The sequence below is a fragment of the Equus quagga genome, chromosome 18 (assembly GCF_021613505.1).
Source record: "Equus quagga isolate Etosha38 chromosome 18, UCLA_HA_Equagga_1.0, whole genome shotgun sequence".
In the NCBI taxonomy this organism is placed as follows: domain Eukaryota; kingdom Metazoa; phylum Chordata; class Mammalia; order Perissodactyla; family Equidae; genus Equus; species Equus quagga.
In genome coordinates, this window is record NC_060284.1 from 43,891,332 (window position 1) to 43,914,188 (window position 22,857).

At 38.1% G+C, this 22,857-nt stretch overlaps 1 protein-coding gene across 2 annotated transcripts in view; it reads right to left on the reverse strand.

Moving 5' to 3' along the window:
• Positions 1–974: 974 nt before the first annotated feature.
• The window catches only part of LOC124230081 (monocarboxylate transporter 1), a 39,374-nt gene continuing 17,491 nt past the window's right edge, over positions 975–22,857 (reverse strand). For both annotated transcript variants that reach the window (XM_046645830.1, XM_046645829.1), the window contains 4 exons: positions 14,840–15,099; positions 10,241–10,384; positions 5,411–6,277; positions 975–2,779 (listed from right to left, as the gene is read on the reverse strand). In XM_046645830.1, coding sequence (XP_046501786.1) covers positions 2,502–2,779; positions 5,411–6,277; positions 10,241–10,384; positions 14,840–15,056 — 1,506 coding nt within the window. In that variant the 5' untranslated portion in view covers positions 15,057–15,099 and the 3' untranslated portion in view covers positions 975–2,501. The remainder of the gene's footprint in view (positions 2,780–5,410; positions 6,278–10,240; positions 10,385–14,839; positions 15,100–22,857) is intronic.

Sequence of the window (22,857 nt, forward strand, 5' to 3'; positions counted from 1 at the left end):
TACCTCTCTGAATTTCCAAAATTTGTTTTACCATCATCCTTTCCTGAATACTTTTTGTAGAAATTACTCATTTATCTTGGCTAGTTAAGTTCTCAATAGACTTGAATATAAGGTGATAATACAACCTATTTTCCCAAAGCAGCCACTGACACTGTGTGAACTGAAACAAGTTCAGTTCTCACATGGAGTATGGGACAACAAACTGGATCAGAAAGCCCAGCTGCTTCCAGTGTTGAACACAACTGCCACACTGGATTAGCTGATCTATAAGAAGGAAGAGATGGCACAGAGTAAGCCTATACTGGGTTTTAGTGTTGGCTTTCTTACCAAAATTAATCTTGAATAAATCCCTTCAGCCTGTATCTTCAGTGGGGAAAAAAAAGTCAGGGCTAGACTGGGTGATAAAAGGTTTAGTTTCAGCTCTGAGTCAATTTTTAACCCTCGCTTCTGAAATACAGCAGCTTCAGAACCCTTCCTTATCATAAGTGGTGATGAATCCGCACCACAAACCCCTCGCTCCACTAACAAGCTTCAACTATTGAACAAAGACTAGGCAGGGCCTTATGTGTGGATGTAGCTCAACAACTGGGATTGGGGAAAATAACCCTATATACCTGCTTTACTTAAAAAAAATTTTTTTGCACATTTCCTTTATTCATATTACCTCAGCAATGGTAATCCTCATTTTTATAGAAGGGGAAAGAGACACATCCATCTGCCATGACACTCGGGCACAGAAAGGGAGTTTTCCTTGTGTCCTTAAGATTAACTGCTCTGGTTGCTTTCAGAGAGGTGGTTTCAAAATTCCCATCCTGCTTGTCTTAAAGAAGAGGAAAAGAGAAAAACCAAAATAAAATAAGCCATATAGACAAATCCCAAAGCACATAAGCTGAATGATAATTTAATATTACCAAAGACCAAATTGAATCTTGATAAAGAAAATGAAGACATAGAAACATTTGAAAGAAGAAACAGTTCTTAAAAAAAAAAAGTTTATTTGGAAAAGCCAGCTTCTTACACAAGGTTTCTATACCTTCACTCTGTCAATTACAATGCTACTTTAGAATGCATTGAATATAGTTCATTGAATGTCTATCATTATCTTCCTGCCTCAACTTAAAAGATATTAGGCTAAGAAATACAGTTTCATTCTGGTCTGTCCTCCCTCTATCCTTAAAATAAACCCATTTCTCTACTTTTCAGGTAAGTGAAAGGATCACAAATCTTTATATTTGTGTCAAGAGTAAGAATGTGAACAATAATTCTAAGCAAAGCCTAATTTTCTTTAAGGCCTTCTCAGAAAAAAGAAAAGGAATTATGAATTGAAACTAAGTACACTTAGCAACTTCCCTGCCAATCTTATCCTTTATTGGTTTGCCTGGGGCCAAATTCTCTGGCTCTCTTTAATTAGCAAACATTGGGGGGTAAAAAACCGTAAACATACAAAGACTGACTATCTTACACCCAGCTCTAAGCTAGATGCAGATATAAACGGAACCACTATGGATCAAAGGGAGAAAATTCCAAGAAAAACAAAAGATTCCAAGTCTCACAGTTCAACTGAGGTTTTGGAAAAACCTAAGCTGAATGCAGCGGCTGTTTGAAATATCTGTCTACATTTAATTAGATATGTTGTACTTACTAAGGAGGCAAAAATATACAGTTTTCTATGTTTTAATACTAATTTTTACAGTGAAAAAAATCATACTAAGTGATCTCAAAAGGGCAATGATCTATAACCACTCAAAATAGGTCTCTGAAAAGGGGAGCAAAAATATAATTTAATGAAATCAACTCTCAAGCACTAGGCTTCTAGTAAGCATCCCAAGAAAAGATACTAGAGGGGTGTTTATGAGTACGTACTAGAACAGCCAAGATGTTTCCCAAGTTTTATGCTTTAAATTTCCTAAATATATAGATAGCTAGCAGGCACACATGCCAGGCAACTACTGATGCTAGCAAAATATTTTAGTCAGAATTTTACAAAACCCCCAACTTCCAACCAATATTTCTATTCATAAATCTTCCAGTGACAATGTCTGACAATATATTACACATTACAATGAAGCAAGAATAATTTAAAATTTTAGATTTGCTTCAAACAAGTTAGTTACTTTTTCTTTTAATGTGACACTTAAAATAGATGAATTCAGCAAAATGGTTTAAAAAGTTAAGGCTCCCTAAAGAGTTCTAAAGACTAAAACTTAAGGCACGTTATAATCTTTATGTAACTGTTAAAAGCTAAAATTAAAAAAAAAAAAAAAAAAAGACGTTCTTCCCTCATTCTTTGCCAACCACTCCCTCCCCCAAAAGATATGGCATTTTTAATTCAGGCTACTGGTAAGGAGTGAAACAAAAATTCCATCAACTAACACCTGGTATGATTTCCATATGAATGTCCGCTATTTGCATTGAGCACCACTGGTAGATTACAGGCCAGCAGAACATTTTCCGATATCTTGGGTCACAAGTTGCTCCATTTACCCTTCAGCCCCATGGGTTCAGAATGGACTGTCCTCCTCTTTGGGGTCTCCTTCTGTGCCTTTCTGCTCTGGAGATCCTGCTGCATTGGTAACTTCCTTTGGTTTCTCAGCAACATCCACACCGGTCTCAACCTCTTTACTTTCCTTTCTCTGCTTCTTCTCTGCTTCCTGTTCTTTTGCCAGAAGATGATAATTGATGCCCATGCCAATGAAGAGATAGATGCCCGCAACGATTAGGATTATGCCACACGCCCAGTATGTGTACTTGTAGTCTCCATATATGTCATTGAGACGACCTAAGGAATTTTTTAAAAAAAGTTATTTGGGTAAAAGCAAACAACTATCTCCTTTCCCAAACAAAGCTGAAGGATCCACTCAGAAAGAAGCTGTCAACCCAATCCTCAAAGAGCCCACAAATGACAAATTAGTCTAAAGAATTGCTAAAAATGATCTGATTTTTTGTTTATGATGTCACAATGATTTTGGATGGCCTTGCATATTCTGTTACTTTCAGCAACTTGAAAATAATTAAATCTTGGCAAATTTGAGTTGGGAAAGAGCTATAAATCACCCAGAATCAATTCCCAATACACAATGGAAAAATTTGTTGCTCCAAGAGGTTTAGGAGTCTTGCCCAAGGCAGCAGAGCTATTCCAGGTTCCCAGACCAAAGCTCTTTCTCTGACATCAGCATTTCCCAAAGAGCATTCATGTGAACACTCCTACTATGCTAAAAAATTAACTGACATCAACCACCATTTTAAGCACTTGATCCTCAAAACAGGAGATTCTATTATCATCCTCGCTGTACAGATGAAAAAAAATGAAAACAGAGACACAATAAAGCTAGTAACTGAAATAGGTTAGCTCTAAACCCAGAAAGTCTGACTCCACAGCCTGTAACCTTCACCACTATGCAACAAAGATTCCTCCCTAATGTTTCCAAAGTCAAATAAATTCAGGAAATGGCATATCTTAGTCTTTTCTATAAAAGAGTCACAATGCATATTAGCATATTAAAGGTTTGGCGAGGTCCTACAGTAAAGAAACCTATTTAACTTAATGTTTCCAAATGTTTTTGGCCATAAAATCCTTGTTATAGTAAAATTTATTAGCATCTCATCAAATTGGTATCTCAAGGAATAAACACTCTGGAAAACTCTACATCTATGAAGGGCTTAATATAACCAATTCAAACATGATTCCATATGGTTTTCTAACTCAGGGCACCAGTCACTCAGCTATATTTATTGAGCCCTACAAACACCATCACTGGCTCTGCTAGGATAAGGGCAAGCAAAGGAGATAACAGCCACAGTTCAGTGGAGAAGAGAAATGTTAATCAAATACTTACACAAACCCTGACAAAGGCTACAAGGAGGGTCTGAAAACAAAACAGGGGGTTGGGAGCAGCAGGGAGGGTCAGGAAGGCTTCTCTTAAAGTGTACACTAAGCTGAGACTTCCAGGAGGACAGCTGTCCAGGAGAAAGGGGGTGGGGAAAGAATCCAGGCAGAGAAGAGCAACTGTAAAGGCAGGTGGTAGGAGGAAGCACAGGGCGTGAGCGGGAAGGAAGAAGGGCTGGGTGTGGGAGCAGAGAGAGCAAAAGGCGAGTGGTGGGAAGTGAGGCAGGAGAGAGGTGGGCCAGGCCACGCGGGGCCCTGGAGACCACATTAGGGAATCTGATCTTCACCTTGAGAACAATGGAACCAACTGGAGAGTTCTAAAAACATTCTAAGAGTTCTGAACTGGAGAGTCCTAGGAGACCGAAGAAGAGCGAGAGTGGGTCTGGGTAAACCAGTCAGAAGGCTACTGTGAGCAGCAGCCCAGGTAGGAGGTGACGGAGAAAATGGGCAGATTAGCAAGAGGTTTAGGAGGTGAAAACTGACAGGAGTAGAATCTCACTGGGAAGAGGGAGGAGACAGGGTGGGGAGTGTGGAAAAGTCGGTGGTGGATCTTCTTTCTGTATCCTTCCTTCCCTTATCATGCACAATCTCAAAAGCACGAGTCATATCCAGAGGAAATCCAAATGATTATCGTAATTTGTATTAATAATAATTTAAAAGAGTAAACAATCTGGTATTCTTAGAGAATAATCCACCAAGTTTTATGGCCACTTACTAGCAGTGTGATCTTGGGCAAGTTATTCCACTTTTAGAAGGCTCTACTTCTTCATTTACAAAGCGGGGACAATAACAGTGCTCGCTCAGACTCGGGAGCTATGGCAGGATGCGTAAAACGACTAGGACAGTCCCTGGTACACCTGAGCCCTCACCTGGCAGCTACTGTTAGTATTTTATATATTACTACTGAGATAAATTGCACAATTAAAGGGAAATCACCAACAGTATTTTAAAGGTGGAGTGTATATTATACATTTTTCTACAATGAACATGTTAGTTTTATGATCAGAAAAAATTATTTTTTTAAAGATTGGCACGTGAGCTAACACATCTGTTGCCAATCTTCTTCTATTTTTTTCTTCTTCTTTCCAAAGCCCCCAGTACATAGTTGTAGGTTCTAGTTGTGGGTCCTTCTGGTTGTGCTCTATGGGACGCTGCCTCAACATGGCCTGATGAGCGCTGCCACGTCTACACCCAGGATCCCAACCAGCAAAACCCTGGGCTGCCAAAGCAGAGCACCCAAACTTAACCACTCGGCCAGGCCAGCTCCAGAAAAAATTATTTTAATAAATACTTAAGTTTGTAACAATTTTTGATTCTCCTTTCAGCTTCATTTTAATTCAATTCCATAAGTATTTGAGCAATTAAGCTGTGCCAAGCATTGTGCCAGCACTAAGGGTACAGAAATGAGAAAGACTTGCTCTCCGCCATCAAGCGGCTCACTGATCTCTGCCTTCCATCACCTTCCCAATCTTCTATGCGTGTTTCATGCTAACAGAACCTCAGAAGTAGAAAGACATACTGTACCTAAAAGTGGTGGCCCCAGCAGGACAGGACAGCATTCCACAATGGTCACCAATCCCACAGCGCTGGAGAACCTCTGAGGTCCAACAAGGTCCATCAGTGTTTCAAACAATACGGAGCTGAGCCACCCAAATGCAAATCCAAAGAATCCCGCATAGACACAGAACCCAATATAGCTGGAGGATAAAGGTGCTAGCAGATGACACACTCCATTTGCAACGACAGAAGCAGCAAAGAAATACTGAACTCGAGGTCTTATCCACTTTGTGTTGGCTACAAGTCCCATAGAAGGTCTGGCTACCATGTCGACAAAAGCCAGAATGGAAAGAAGGAAGGCGGACTTCTCACTAGAGTAATGCTGACTCTTGCCATAATTACTAAGAAAGACTAAAGGAGTAAATAGTCCAAAAAACATGAGCACATTTCCAGAGAGGTATAGCAAGAAGCCTCTGTGTGTGAACAGGGATAAGTCCAGGAATTTATTAATTGTTTGGAAGACTGACTGTTTCTCCTCCTTGGGGTATCCTCCAATAAGATCTGTATTTGCATCACCTGCCCCTTTTTGTGCATCAGGTTTTCCGGCTTCCTGAAGGGATTCTTTAGACCTCTCTTTCTTTGCATTGGTTGGCTTGGGCCCTATTGGCCGCATCAGGGCTCCAGCCACACAGCAGTTTAATAGGAAGCCCCCAAGAATTAGGAAGCTTCCTCTCCAGCCAAAGATACCGAAGAAAGCCTGATTGAGGGGGGCCAGGGTAGACAGGAACACAGGGCTGCCTGCCATGGCTAGTCCATTTGCCAAGGGTCGCCTCTTGTAGAAATACTTGCCAATCATGGTCAGAGCCGGATTCAAGTTGAAGGCAAGCCCAAGACCTGGGGTGGAGAGGAAAAAATAATCACATACTGTAATAAAAATCAGAAATAGATTTGGAATTACTTAACCAGACAAAGAAATTAAAATAGGAGGTATAAATAATGGAAAGGAGACAAAATCTTCGTTATTAGATTGAGTAGCGGTTTAAAGCGTGGACTCTAAAACCAGACTACGTGGGTTCAAATCTCAGCATCACCACTTATTGGCTGTGTAGTGATGTCAGACACGTTGGCCCTCCTGTGACTGTTTCCTAATATGGAAAACAGGCGCGTAGCACTGTTGTGAGTAAAGCACTTAGAACAGGTGCCTGGCATGCAGTAAGCAGTCAATAAATGTTAGTTATTTTGATTATTTTTGTTTATATTATTTGAACACAAATAACTGTGTATTAGTCAAATTTACCAAAATTACCTGAAGGATTAAAACCATAGAAGATCATGGAGTAGACAGTTATCTAATAGAAAAGACTTTTACAACAGAAAATGCAATACAATTTATTCCTTTTACAACAGTACCAAAACCCAAAAAATGTATAATTTACATACCTACAACTGTGTTACTTTCCTGAAGCGTTGGTGAATTAAAAAGGACACCCACACAAAGTTTTTGGATAATAAAACACAACATTGTCAGGACGTCAATACTCTCCAAATGAATGCACTAATTTAATGTGATTCCAATGAAAATGTCAGTGGATTTCGTTTTGGAGATGAAGTAAAATGACTCTAAAACATACTTAGTGAACAAATACATGGGGTCAACCAGGAAATTTTTGGTGGTGCAGGGGGAAGAGTGGGACTAACTACAACAGATATTTAAATGGAAGGTACAGTCATTAGAACAGTGTGGCTCTGACTCAGCAATAGGTAAATACTGATGGATGAAAGTAGACAATGTCCAGGAACAGACCTGAAACATATATAAACACTTAATGTAAAATAAAAGTGACATTTTAAATTACTGCTGAAAGAATTATTTGATAAATAGTGCTAGTATAAGTAAATAGTCAAATAACTTCCAGATGTTCTCCTCTGGAGGCCTCTTGCTCCCTACTATTTATGTTTCAGTTATTCAGAGAGGCTTAAACCAATAAACCAGAGCAGCTCACTCCCCTATTCCAAACCTGCTAATGGCTTCCTATCCATACCTTTCCCCTTACCTCCCTCCCTGATCTCATACCAGACCATTCCCATCTGCGCTAATAAGCATGCTGCTGACTTAGGGTCTGTTCCCCTAGATTTTCACAAAGCTACTTTCTCTGCTGTTACTCAGATCTCTATTAAAGTCATCTCTTCAATGAGCCCTTACCTTCCTTGACTATCCAGTCCTTCCCTGTCAGAACACTTTGTTTTGAGGCTTTGTATAGCATTTATCACTACTTGATACTTTCCTTATTTATTCATATATTTGTGAGTAGTACTGTCTGCCTCCTCCCATTAAAGAACATGACTTTGCCTGACTTGCTGCTCTATCCCCACAGCATCTAACATAGATATGGTTGTTGCTCAATAAATATTTGATGAATGAATAAAAGAGCAAATGAACAACTAACCATGTGGGAACAGAGTTATATTTCTTTCTTCTCATTTTATGTCAAATATTGTCATCCATCCAGAAGTTTTAAATGTAAAAAAGGGGGGTATTTAAGAAAGTAGGTAAATATTTTCATAATCTTGGAGAGGAGAACTAAGAATAACACACTAGACAGAAATCATACAAGAGTTTTGAATACCTGAAAATTATAGACGTTTAATGAGGGGAAAAAAGTAGAAAAAGACTAAATTCACTTTTTTTCAAACAAAATTCAATAGCAAAAAATTATCGGGAATAGATATTTGTACACCTATGTTCACAGCAGCATCATTCATAATATCTAAAAGACAGAGGCAATTCAAGCATCCATCAGCAGATGAATGGATAAATAACATGTGATATATACATACAATGGAATATTATTCAGCCCTAAAAAGGAAGGACATTTTGATATATGCTATAACATGGATGAACCTTGAGGACATCACACTGAGTTAATTAGCCAGTCACGAAAAGACAAAAAACTGTATGATTCCACTTATATGAGGGATTTAGAGTTGTCAAATTCATAGAGACAGAAAGTATAATGGTAGTTGGCCAGGTTCTCCAGGGGGATGGGAGGATGGGGAATTACTGTTTAATGGGTATAGAGTTTCAGTTTTGCCAGATGAAAAGAGTTCTGGAGATGGATGGTGGTGATGGTTGCACAACACTGTGAGTATACTTAATACCACTGAAGTGAACACTTAAAAATGTTTAACAGGGGCCAGTCCGGTGGCCCAGCGGTTAAGCACACACGTTCTGCTTTGGTGGCCCAGGGTTCGCCAGTTCGGATCCTGGGTGCAGACATGGCACTGTGTGGCAAGCCATGCTGTGGTAGGTGTTCCACACAGAAAGTAGAGGAAGATGAGTACAGATGTTAGCTCAGGGCCAGTCTTCCTCAGCAAAAAGAGGAGGATTGGCAGCAGTTAGCTCAGAGGTAATCTTTCTCAAAAATCAATCAATCAATAAATAAAAATGTTTAAGAGGGTAAATTTTACGTATGTGTATTTTACCACAATTAAATATGAAAAAACTAATTTGGAAAATTAACTGTGTCTTATGCAAAAGAATAATTTAACATGTAAAGTTATTACATGTTATTCTTAAATAAGAAAATGAATACACCAAGGTAGTCCATAAGCATTTTGTAAAACAAAAACAAAAACAAAAAAATACATAGCCACAAACATATATATTTACTTTCCTAATAATCAAAGAGAGGAAATTAAAACCAGGAGATACTCTTCATCTGTTAAACTGACAATGATTAGAAAATATACTATCCCATTGTTGTCAAGGGTATCCTCTCTCATATATTGTGGTGGAACTATAAATGAGTATAACCTTTCTGGAGGGAAATTTAGTTTATATATATATTTAAAAACATAGCAGTTCCACTTTTACAAATTTATCCTAAGAAAATATTCACGTTCACAAAGGACTACAATGCAATACAGTTTCTCAATACTAAAAAAATGTAAAAAAAAAAAAAAAAAAAAAGCCCTAAATATTCAACAATTAACTAAGACAGGTCAAATAAAATTATAGTATACGTCTGTTCAATGGAATAACAGAGATTTAAAAAATGTTATCCACCAGAATATTTAATGACATGGAAAGATGTTCATGATATATTGTTAGGTGAAGAAACTAGTTACAAAACATTATACATAATCTGATCCTTTTTTGTTCTAAAAAAAGGTTATATGCTTGTGCATAGACAAAAGTTTGGAAGGATATGCATCAAGATGTTAATAGTGATAGTACCTGAATTGTGAAGTTCTGAGTAATCTTTACTTATTATATCCATCAGGAGTTCATTACTCTAATTTGGCTATTGAAAAAAGGGGAGGGGGGATTACCAAGCGAATCCTCTATGCCTCAGTAATGTATCTAGACATCCTACCAGATAATTCCTGCTTTCTGTTTAACACTCTCTCCTGCTCCGATAGAAGCCTACTCCCTGTGGGAGGAAGAGGTAATGAGAGAGAATAATAAACAATGACCACCCTTGCAACAAGTTGCCATACACATTTTATCTACCACCACTGACTATTCTTAGGACAAAGGATTCAATCATCTCTTCCAATTCATTCATTCATTTAACAAGCAACGAACACCTGCATCCCACATGCCACAACTAGAAGGACCCACATCTAGAATATACAACTATGTACTGCAGGGCTTTGGGGAGAAAAAGGAAAAATAAAATCTTTAAAAGTTTGCTTTTCTAGTACTCTTAATGTATTGCCAGTTTTTCAAAATGATAATCAAGTAATTTCTATAAGGAAGGAATTTTTACTCAAAAGATCTGAAAGATGAATGCCAGGGAATAGCAAATAGCCATCAATAAATTAATGCTTGAAAATGCATCAACAGTAACTCACCTCCAATGACACCGATACACAAGTAAAGTTCCTGCACAGTGTTACAGAAAGAAGCCGCAATCAGGCCACTGCCTGACAAGCAGCCGCCAAGAATCATGATTGGACGACTGCCATATTTATTCACCAGGATACTGCTGATAGGACCTAGGAGATAACCAAAACTTTAGTAGTCAGAAGAAAGGCCCACCCCCTCAAATCTACACAAGGCATTAGTGACACTATGACAAGTCCTCCAAAATAAACAGATATATAAGGCAGGGTAGGCTGAAAACACCTTGGTAATGGATGTTCATAGGCTCCTTGATGTATCCCGGATATGATCAACATTTATTGAGTAGTTTGCTCTGTTTTAATTTTTGAACAGGCACAGTGACATGACGAAATGATCTTAGAGCATTATTTACACATTGCCATAAATGTGGTTTGTTTCATATTTTTAAAAAAGAAGAAAGACAAAAATGCATAATTATTTTTTCCAAGTTTAAGTAGCTTTGCAATTATGACATCTAAATTTAAAACAGAACAAAAGAACTGGTCCCAGTTACATTTAGCTATCTCAGATATTGAATTGAATATGTCTTCTAGAATTAACCTGGTTGCAGGCCTATATTACTGTTTCGTGGTAGCCATACTGTGGAAAAAATGCTTGTAGGAGAAGATTAAGTCATATAATAGTCAAAATATCCTTGGGTCTAACTCAAGAGGATAGGAAATGGAATGTTATCTAAGAAAACCAGATTAAATTTCCACAGCATACAAAATAATCAGGGGCCGGCCCGGTGGTGCAGCGGTTAAGTGCGCACGTTCTACTTTGGCGGCCTGGGGTTCACCAGTTCGGATCCCGGGTGTGGACATGGCACTGCTCGGCACACCATGCTGTGGTAGGCGTCCCACATATAAAGTAGAGGAAGATGGGCACGGATGTTAGCTCAGGGCCAGTCTTTCTCAGCAAAAAAAGAGGAGGATTGGCAGCAGTTAGCTCAGGGCTGATCTTCCTCAAAAAAAAAAAAAAAAAAATCAGTTTTTCTTGAATGTGAGAGAAGAAACCAAATAAAAACTGAAATATTATAAGGATCGGGAAGAAGAAAAAGATTTTATGCATTTTGTCTATCAGTTTTCAAACACAAAAAATCAAATGGCCCCTCCTTACTTGCTACATATAGGTATAATATGTAATTCTCCTTTTCTAAATTTATACGTCTTAATTATAAGAAAGTCTTACCCAAAGTACTGAAAAAGTTGTAACACAACTCTTAAGTATGCTAACGATATTTGCTGATTACAAATTGAATGACATTCACCGAATTTCACTTATTTATATATTTATGTTTCTATCTCACAGAGAAGGACTTGTGGAAACGACGACTCTGTTTACGTGACACCATAACTTGTCTGTCTGGTTAAGGGAGATGACTGGAAGTGAGGAAGGGTCACTGCAAGGCATCAGTAGGGAGGGGACACAAAGAAAAGAACTGATGCTTGAACTTGCAAAGTCATGAAGCTGGTGAGAACCAAGTTTCAAACCCAGCCTGTTTTCTCCCCATTTCATGGACTCTGTATTTTTGGAACTAAATTACAAAGGAGAAGACATACAAATCATGTTTCTCTTCTATTAGCACAGTAAATTCTGACCTTATTCTGTTTATTCATACTTAGCTCCCTAAAAGATAGTGAGTCTATTTTTAAATAAAATGTGGATCTTCAGAATATACTACTGATCATATGTTGACATTCTATTTCTATAAATACTGCGGAAAATTCCCCAGTTACTTACATTCTAGTACTACTACTCAGAGTTGCAGTATGGTGTTCTAAGACTAAAAGGACAGGATCTGGTCTCAGGGAACCAAAATCAAATTATGGTATGTATGACAAATACATACATAATAAACATGCAAGAAGGAATTCAAGCTTTAGATATCCTAGTGTTTCAGAGTACCAAGTCTCTCTACTGGGCTGGGTCAAGAACTCAATGCCAGAAGAGACTTCAGGCTTAACCAAGGATATGCATAAAGAAATTTTCATTGACCTTCTAAGTCACTTCATGAAAATATTAGGCCACAGCTGGTTTGGAAGTAATTTGAATTACAGCTAGTATAAGATGAAAGAATTAAATACTGAAAGAATATTCATAAAATATTTCCATATAAATTAGTCATGAAACAGATTTTGTAGGGTCAGATGTACAAAGATCAAAATACTGCCATACTGTTGACTCTGTAAAATAGAAGTTAATGCTGTCAAGTCTGCAGTATTTTAAATTCTAAAGTAGGAATGTTAAGATGACCTTACTGTGAAACCGAAACTATGTAAATTTACACTTTCATGTTTAAAAGAGGAAAAACTCACATAAAAAAAACAAGAGTGGCAACTAAGATCTCCTCCCCTAAAAAATACACTCACACTCTAACAAGCATCAGTACGTACCTCTGAACCAAAGCAGTAACAAAAGAAAACTAAACCACTCAGAGCTCAAAACCTTCCTGTTGAGAGTGTAGCTCAAATGCACAAGTTAAAGGATTATGGCAGTTATAAAAGTGATGATAATTCTTAGGGGACATATGGGACATACGCTTAGGAGCCAATCAAAACAAAATAACCCATTTAGTAAAAATCCTGCCACAAAGCTCATGGTAGGCAATTTGTCTTTCAGAGTTATTTCAGGAAGGATGGCCCCAATTAGCTATCATTAAAAATAGAGAGGGGTACAGTTTATAGGCCTGTTATAACACAAATTCAGAGAAATGTACTAGTTATCTCTGGGTGAGGACAAAGAAGGAACTGTTTTCCCAAAAGAACGTGTCATGTGCAATTAGAACAACTTACATCACTTACTTTTGATGGAAAAAAAGTGGCTCTCAAGCTCTTTGGCAGCTCGGAACTGTGACATGTGAACCTCTGGTTTGTAGTCAGCTTAACAATACAGTGAGCACCTGGATAATTTTTATACCAATTTCTTCAAGCCATCATAGTAAAAGCTTGCCTAGAAATCCTGGTAGATGGAATTCAAAGCCTCCAAAATTATTGGCTCTCAGAAGCTAGATAATGTCCAAAGTCTCTTTTGATTTCTCTGAACTTACAAAAAACTCTAAGTACTATCATTTAGTACTTGTGTTCTTTTAAAAAGTACTTAATTCAATAGACAAAACAGGCAAACATTCAAAATTTAAAAGACACAAAAAGATATACAGTGGAGAAAAATAAGTCTTCCCATTCCTGTTCCAGTCACCCAGTTTATCTCTCTCTAAGGCAACCAGGTCACCTGGTTCTTCCTGTGCAAATAAAATTATGTATTTAATGAAATTGTGACTTCAACTACTTATTCTTGTTTCATGAGTTTATGTTATTGTCTCAACAGGATCATAAACTTCCCAAAGGCCAGGATCAGGATCACTGTTCTCTATCACTCACAACACCTAGCCTCATGTGGAACATGTGCATGGGGCTAAATAAATAGTGGTTGAACGTGCTACCAGGTTAGAAGCCTAATGCTAAGGCTTTACAGTTGAAATATAGAATCTTTTTTTACTAGCTATTAAAAAGCTACATGTGAAAATAATCTGAGATACTAAACTGCCACCCAAAAAGAAGATTAATAGAAATAAAAGCTTGGCTAAATAAGCAATGTGAGACATTGTCAATCCCAGTAAATAATATACTTGGCTTTAGAATCTCTGCTAAGCAACTATGTATTTTAAGTATTATGGTAGGTTTTGACTTTTATACGTTAAATTGTGATTTGAGGTTCCAAGGTGAAACAAACAGTATTTTAAATGATGTTAAGTAGGGGCTGGCCCGGTGGCGCAGCAGTTAAGTGCGCACATTCCGCTTCTCAGCAGCCCGGGGTTTGCCAGTTCAGATCCTGGGTGCGGACATGGCACCGCTTGGCAAAAGCCATGCTGTGGTAGGCGTCCCACGTATAAAGTAGAGGAAGATGGGCACGGATGTTAGCTCAGGGCCAGTCTTCCTCAGCAAAAAGAGGAGGATTGGCAGTAGTTAGCTCAGAGCTAATCTTCCTCAAAAAATAAATAAATAAATGATGTTAAGTAAGCAACTTACTTTCCACATCTCCTTCACAACATGTCAAAGAAAACAGAAGGGAAAAATTGATAAAACTTAAATTTAAGGTGCAGCTGAAATGCTTTTAGGACTAATAACATCACAAGGAATAAGGGGGAGATTTTTTTCAGTTCTTTAATTCTAACACCATGAAAAGATTTCACCTGAGACTTTGAACTATGCTGCTCAGTTGCCATTGTTAACAGGATTGAAAAACGTGACTCTAAACATAAAGCTTCAAGACATAACATTCCAAAACTCACTGAATAAGACGTTAAAAAAAAAAAAATTGGGGCTAGCCTCGTGGCTGAGTGGCTAAAGTTGCACACACTCCACTTTGGTGACCCAGGTCTGGATCCCAGGCATGGACCCACTTCACTCATCAGCCATGCTGTGAAGTATCCCTCATACAAGACAGAAGACTGGCAGATGTTAGCCCAGAGCAAATCTTCCTCACCGAGAAAGAAAATAAAGTTAGCTAATTCAGAGCCTTTGGCTGCTTAATGAAAATTAAAACAGCAGGCCTCAGTGGGTACTTACCTCCACCATACATGACAGCCAACATGATGGAGGATATCCACGACACTTCACTGGTGGTGGCATTGAATATACTTTCGATTTCTTTGAAAAACACAGTAATTGATTTTGGAAATGCATAAGAGAAACCAATGGAAATGAAAGCTCCAACTACCACTGCCCACCCCCAGCCTCCATCTGGGGGAGTGTATCCAACTGGACCTCCAACCGCTGGTGGCATTTTAAGTGTAGATGAATTCCAAATGCAGTTCAAATCCAAATATCTGAAAGACATAAAATTAAAACAGCGTGTCAACAATAAAGCACCCCAACAACAAAGGACTTCCACCCTTTACACCTAGCTCTCATGTAACTGAATTGTTTTTCAATGTTACTTGTCCAATAGACATTATCTTCTAAGGACATTATCAGAAAAAGTTTTAGAGCCATTATATTGCCCAGTTTTTAGTAGCTAAAAGGAAAATAGCTCCTCACCATTTAGGAAACCATAACTGAAATAAACTCTTTTCAATAAATGTAGTATTTCATTTGTATTTCAAATAAACCTATTTGGTTTAGCAGTTAATATAATGCCTCAAATTACCATAAATAACTAAATGCCTCGTTTGACCTACATTCTCGCAAAATTCACGTAACACATAGCCTATAAAAGTTTCAGGTTCTAACAGAGATGTTAGAAGTTTTTCCCATTGAAGCACGTACTCTTCAATGCTTACTTTCTTTATACTTTCTCCTACTCACATGCTGACAAAGTATTAGGAAGCAGGTACCTGACTCACTAAATATGGAGCAATTTGTAATACAGAAGATCATTCTGAACACACAAGAATTTCATTTAATGGGCTGGAAAAGTTTCTCAGAAAAGTTTCCTTTTATCTATCTAATTGCTTTGATCAAGGTATTTTTTCCATTATAAGACAAGAAAAACTCCTACACAACAGTAAGTCAATAGAGTTAAACTCGCAAATTGAACTCTGATGTCAAAAGATGGTAGTTTCGAATCAAAGATTATCCCCCCCTTTTTTTTTTTTGAGGAAGACTGGCCCTGGGCTAACATCCGTGCCCATCTTCCTCTACTTTATACGTGAGACACCTGCCACAGCATGGCTTGCCACGTGATGCGTAGGTCTGCACCTGGGATCTGAACTGGTGAACCCTGGGCCGCCACAGTGGAACGTGCAAACTTAACCGCTGCACCAACAGGCCGGCCCCAAGATTATGCCTTTTCTTAAAGCCACCTAGTACTAATGAATAGCGCGGTTAGAAAATGAAACTTCCTATTAGATTATGAACAAGGAGAAGATGGGAGTGAGTGAGTAGTGGTTGTCTTACCTGTTTTCTCATGAAGGTCTCCTTTAATTTATTTAAAGCCAACTTCCACCTTATATTACAACTCATCCTGCAATCATATGTCGGCATGTCCATTTCAAATTATCTCCACTCAGAGTATATTACAGCAATAAAAACAGGCCAGAGATGACCAGCTCACTCTTGGCTACAACACTCTTTAGTCTAAAACACAAATCTAGCTTCATAGTGTAGTAGTCAACTCCCACACACTGTTTCTTCCAACCCATCTGAACACCGCAAATATGATTTAGGACAATGGACACTGTAGGCATAGGAAGAAACAGCCCCAGGGGAAGTTTTCCTGAGTGCAAAGATACAGGTTTCATCACTTCTGCTCCACATTGTACTAGAGGTTCTAGCCAGCGCATGTAGGCAAGAAAAAGAAATGAAAGACATAAAGACTAGAAAGGAAGAAGTAAAATTATCTTTACTCACAGATGACATAATCGTCTATGGAGGCAACGCCAAGGAACATACAAAAAAGGTACTAGAACTAAAATGAATTTAACTATGTCTCAGGATACAAGATTAAAAAACAGGAATCAACTGTCTTTCTATAAATGAGCAATGAACAATCAAACTTTGAAATTTGGAAAAATACCACTTACAATAGCATAAAAAAAACTGAATAGGGATAAATCTGACAAACGATGTATAAGACGTGTACTCTGAAAATTATAAAATATTACTAAGAAATTAAACTAAATAGATAACCCATCCTCTTGGTTTGAAAGACTCAGTATTTAAATTAGGCAAAGATTTCTGAAGGCACATAACTGCACTTTTATTAAAAAGTTTATAGGGGCCAGCCCCGTGGCTGAGTGGTTAAGTTCATGTGCTCCGCTTTGGCGGCCCAAGGTTTCGCTGGTTCGGATCCTGGGTGTGGAAATGGCACCGCTCATCAGGCCATGTTGAGGTGGCGTCCCACATGCCACAACTAGAAGGACCCACAACTAAAATATACAACCATATATACTGGGAGGATTTGGGGAGAAAAAGCGGAAAAAAAAAAAAAAGATTGGCAATAGTTGTTAGCTCAGGTGCCAATCTTTAAAAAAATAAATAAAATAAAAAAATTAATAAAAAGTTTATAAATTGGATTTTAAGCTGCAGATTGGGAGAAAATATATACAAAATATATATCCAACAAAAAATGTGTCCAAAACATAAAAAGAACTTTTATGGCTCAATAGCAAAACGATAAAGAATCTAATTAAAAACTAGCAAAACAGTTCAACAGATACTTTACCAAAGAAGACAAACGAATGACGAAGTACACGAAAAAAATGCTCAAAATTGTTAGTCGCTCGTGAAATGCAAATTGAAATCATGATGAGAAACTAATACTTACCTACTAGAATGACAAAAATTAAGACTGGTAATACCAAGAGTTGGTGAGGATATGAAGCAAATGGAACTCTCATATTGCTGGTGGTAAAGCAATGTGGTACAGCTGGTTGGAAAACATTTTGGCAATTCCTTATAAAGTTAAATATACATTTAACATATAACCCAGCCATTATACCCCTAGGTATTATTCAAGAGAAATGAAAACATACATCCTCACAAAGTCTTATATAAGAATCCTCTAGTAGCTTTATTCATAATAGCCCCAAAGTGAAAATAACCCAAATGACCATCAACAAGTAAATGGATAAACAAATCTGGTATAGCCATATAATGGAATACTACTCAGCAATAAAAAGCAACAAACTACTGATGCATGCCATGAACATGGATGAATCACAAAAGCAATAAGTGAAAACAAGCTAGACATAAAACTATACTCTGTATGGTTACATTTACATTAGGTTCTAGAAAAGGCAAACTTCTAGCAATAGAAAACAGATCAGGGGTTGGGGAGAGGAGGCTGGCTCCAAAGGGCCATGGAAATGCTCTATTATTATAATTGTGGCAATAATTACTCATCGAATTGTACATTTAAAATTGGCAAATTTTATTGTATGTAACTCATACCTAAATAAAGCTGATCAAAACCAAAATAGTCCAAGGACAGTGACAAAGGAGATAAAATCTGTTCAGTGGCACAGGGAGATGATACAGAAGCAAAAGGAGATGGCAGGCAAACTTCTGTCTTGGCTATCTGGATGGTTACAGGAAAGAAGAGGAAAAGGAAGAGGACAGAAGACTCTCTCCCGAGAATTCACAACTACAGGCCTGTGTGGGCTTATGCTTATGTCTGGGGAAACTTCTGTTGTTCTTCCAGAGATATATTATGTTTGATTTTGCCAGCAAGCATTTCTCACAGACAAAACCTTGCCAAAGATAAGCTGACAGGCTAAAATTTCAAAACATATCAAGAATCAATTAACCATGAGTGAAGTAAAGCCAATATAACACAGCTGGATTAGATACTCAAGAACCACAGATATTGGACACAGGATATTTAAGATGGTTAAAAGCATGAAATAAACCATTAAAGACACAAAACCAGAAAAAACATTCCACCAAACACAAAATACTATTTAAAAAACTAGCTGATTTGAAACAGAACTTTGAGAAACATGAAAAGTATACCCAATGAAATTAATACTTGGTTAACCAGCAGACTGAACATAGCTGGAAAGAGACAGAGAACCTGGAGGACAGGTCTGAAGAAAGCAGCTGTCAGGGGAGAGCTTTATTCTGAAGCTATAAGAGAAAGGTTTAGAAACATGGAGTTTAGAATGGGAAGATTAGCATATCTAATGGGACTTTGAAAGAAGAGAATGGAGAGAGTGGGAAAGAGGCAATTTTCAAGGGTTAATGGCTAAGGATATTCCAGATTCAATGAATAATATGAACCTACACTTTGAGGAAACCCAACAAGATAAAGAAAATCATCTGAAAAAAAAAAAAAACCTGCTGAGAAAATACAGATTACACAATTAACAGATAATCATGCTGACAAAAGAGAATTCCTATAGGTTTTGAAAAACTTTCAGTCACTATGTCTTCAAATATTGGTTCTTCCTCATTCCTTCTTTCCACTCCTCTGAGACTCCAACCGGATGTGAGCTGGACCTTCCCATGGTATCTACTCTCTTTCTCTTCGGTGTTTTCCATCCTTTTGTCTCTCTGTGCTAACAATTTGGGCCTAGGATATTTTCTTTCTCCAGTCATGATTTTCATTTACCTAGGGCTACACAGACCCAGACTCTCTCTAAGAATGTTTAAGGATCTAGATATTCTGCCCATCCAGATGACTTGAAATTAGGTTGCAGTTCATTTGAGGGCTGGTTTACCTCCAATTCACCCTTACTCCTACAGCACAGCTCTTTAGGATCCCAACCCAAAAGAAAAGGATTTTACCAGAGCTCTCACTCTTGGCCCTAGACTCCCACATTTATTCCCCTGGACACAAGAAGCTTTCCAAAGCACTACTCAGGCCACCAACAGACCTGCTCTTCCTTCTATAACCAGAAAGCCACTGACTCCATAAGCATATCTCTTATTGCCACAATTAAGAAGCCAGCAAAAGAAGCAGCTGACCAAATCAGGTGATCATCAAAATCAGGAAGTCACCACAATCAGAGGCTGCTGACTTCTGTGGTTAGCTCCAGAACCACATGTGCCTCCTATGACACGACCATCAAAATGTCCTGCTTCTCAAAATCTCAGTCAGTGACTAGACATTGAGACCTCTAATTCTGTTCTAATTCTGCCTTACAAATTTTACACGAATGCATTTTTGACAGGCAGAATTTAAATCAAATCCAGAAATAGTTGCAAGGGAACCTGGGAAACGCAGTCTTTAGCTTTAACGCATCTGCAATATAAGCAAAGAACACTAGAAAAGACGATGCAATGGATACTAAACATTATTTCTAAAATTCACTATAGATACATGCAGTGTGATACCATTTACATGAAATTTTAAATCACGTGAAATAGTATATTGTTTATAGACACACACATAGGTAAGGTATATATATATACACACACACACACATACATATACCTATACCAATATCTTTATAAATAGTATATATCAATACTATTATAAAGAGACATACTGGATATATACAAAAAAGAAAAAAAAAACTGCTATAAAAGTTTCTAAATGCTTACTCTCAATACTTGTATTTATCATGGACTGGCAATGCACAGCAGACCAGCACTGATCTGTGGGCCAGACTTGGTAGTGTTCCTTTACAACTATCCAGGAGAAATGGTTCAAGAACGCTAGGCAAAGGCATCTCCCTCACATCCACCTGGCACTGGAACTTCCCAAGAAGATGCTCTAGTCAAGATTGACAGGATCAAATATGGCCTGGAGGTCATCATAGCAATTATAAATTTGTTCCCGTCAGGAGTTCCCCTTGATTATCGCATCAGGATGGGTGAAATTGTGCCGTATTAAAATATAATTCTTGACCTATTCTTGTTCACTGACAGAGTAGACAGACAAGGCTGATGAAAAGGTGAAGTCCCCAGGGGAATAGAAAACATACTGTCCATTTTCTCTATAGCAGAGGTTTAGTCAGTAAGAGGAGACATTTCCAAGTTATTCCCAAGCTCGCCAGAGTTGCAGACAGGTTCTGATCTGAAGCATAACTCTCCCATGCCAAAGAATACTGTTTGCACAGCCAGAATTTCTGGCTTGTCCCGATTTCAGGTCCTTGGCCCATCTGAGGATCCCTAGCATGTTCTCTACTTGAAAATAGTGTCCTAAGATAATATTCTTTTCCTTGGAAGTCTTTAATAAGTTTACTCTTAGCATGTGCATCATTATATGACACATCCAGAGTACACTGTTTACCCTAGGGTTTACTCTTGGTCTAATTCTGTGGGTTTAGATAAATTTATAATGACACGTATCTAACATTATAGTATCATGATGAGTAGTTTCACAGCACTAAAAATCCTTTGTGCTCCCACCATTTGTTCCTCTCTTCTCTTTAACTCCTGGCATTCACTGATCTTTTTACTGTCTCCATAGATTTGCCTCTTCCAGAATCATATAGTGGTAATCATACAATATTGTAGCATTTTCAGATTGGTTTCTTTTGCTTAGTAATATGAATTTAAGTTTCTTCCATGTCTTTTCATGGCTTGATAGCTCGTTTCTTTTTAGCACTACATAATAATATTTCATTGTCTGGATGTACCACAGTTTATTTATCCAATCACCTACTGAAGGATATCTTAGTTGCTTCCAAGTCTTGGCAATCATGAATAAAGCTGCTATAAACTTCTATATGCGGGTTTTTGTGTAGAGAGAAAAAATATGTACCTTTTTGTATTTTAATTTGACATCTAAAATTTGTTATTAAGGGGAGGGCGCTGTGGTACAGTGGTTGCGTTCAGGCACTCTACTTTGGCAGCCCAGGTTCATGGGTTTGGATCCTGGGTGCAGACCTATATCACTCATCAGCCATGCTGTGGCAACGACCCACATATAAAGTAGAGGAAGAATGGCACAGATGTTAGCTCAGGGCTAATCTTCCTCAGCAAAAAAGTAAAAATAAAAAAATGTTATTAAGCTTAATAGTTGCAAATAATATAATTTCTGCATTTTATTTTATTTATTTATTTATTTAAAACATCTGTTCATATCCTCTGCCCATTTTTTTCCCCTTCTTCTCCCTAAAGCCCCCTTGTACATAGTTGTACATTTTATTTGTGGGTCCTTTTAGTTGTGGCATGTGGGATGCTGCCTCAGCATGGCTTGATGAGCGGTGCTAGGTCCACACCCAAGATCTGAACTGGCGAAACCCTGGGCCACAGAAACAGAATGCACGAACTTAACCACTTGGCCACTGGGCCAGCCCCTCTGGCATTTTATATGTTGTACTCTATGTGCTTTAAATATATTTATCAAAACTGTGGCACTAAAGATTTTGCCCAACTTATGAAAAATACTAACCACATAATAATCAAACTGGTCAGCCCATTTTAAACCAATCAAGCAAAATAGATTTGTCAAAGTCATATCTCATTTTAATTGAAATAAATATGCTGGGGCCAGCCCAGTGGCGAAGCGGTTAAAGTGCGCACGTTCCGTTTCTTGGCACCCCAGGGTTCACCGGTTTCGATCCCGGGTGCAGACATGGCAACGCTTGGCAAAAGCCATGCTGTTGCACAAGTCCCACATATAAAGTAGAGGAAGATGGGCATGGATGTTAGCTCAGGGCCAGTCTTCCTCAGCAAAAAGAGGAGGATTGACAGTAGTTAGTTCAGGGCTAATCTTCCTCAAAAAAAGGGGAAAGAAATATGTTGATACACATCCCTGTGATAAATATGTGACTTTCTAATCTAATTCTAACTTAGAAAATAGAGAAGGAAGAAGTTGGTTGTCCAGATGGAATAAGGTTCTGCCTCCTCCAAAATTTCTGACCCAACCCCTCTTTGGATTTCTGTCATAGGACTCTCTCTGGGCCTATGCATTCTGAAACTTTCCCTTCTTTGGGGGCCCCAGAGATTTTTATAGCCTGGGGCAGTAACCTACACTAAGAATTGCCATAATTGAGAGATACGTTTCTTTTGCAGTGGGGTAAGGGCTTTTGGACAAAGCAAAATGGAAAAGGAGAAGCAGAAGACCTTACGCATCTATTCTCAGGAGAGAGGATTTTTAGTTAAGGGCACATCTGAATCTGAGAATCTGGAGAATAACGCCCTTAAAAATATAACCCAGTTTAGGGGCTGGCCCCGTGGCCGAGCGGTTAAGT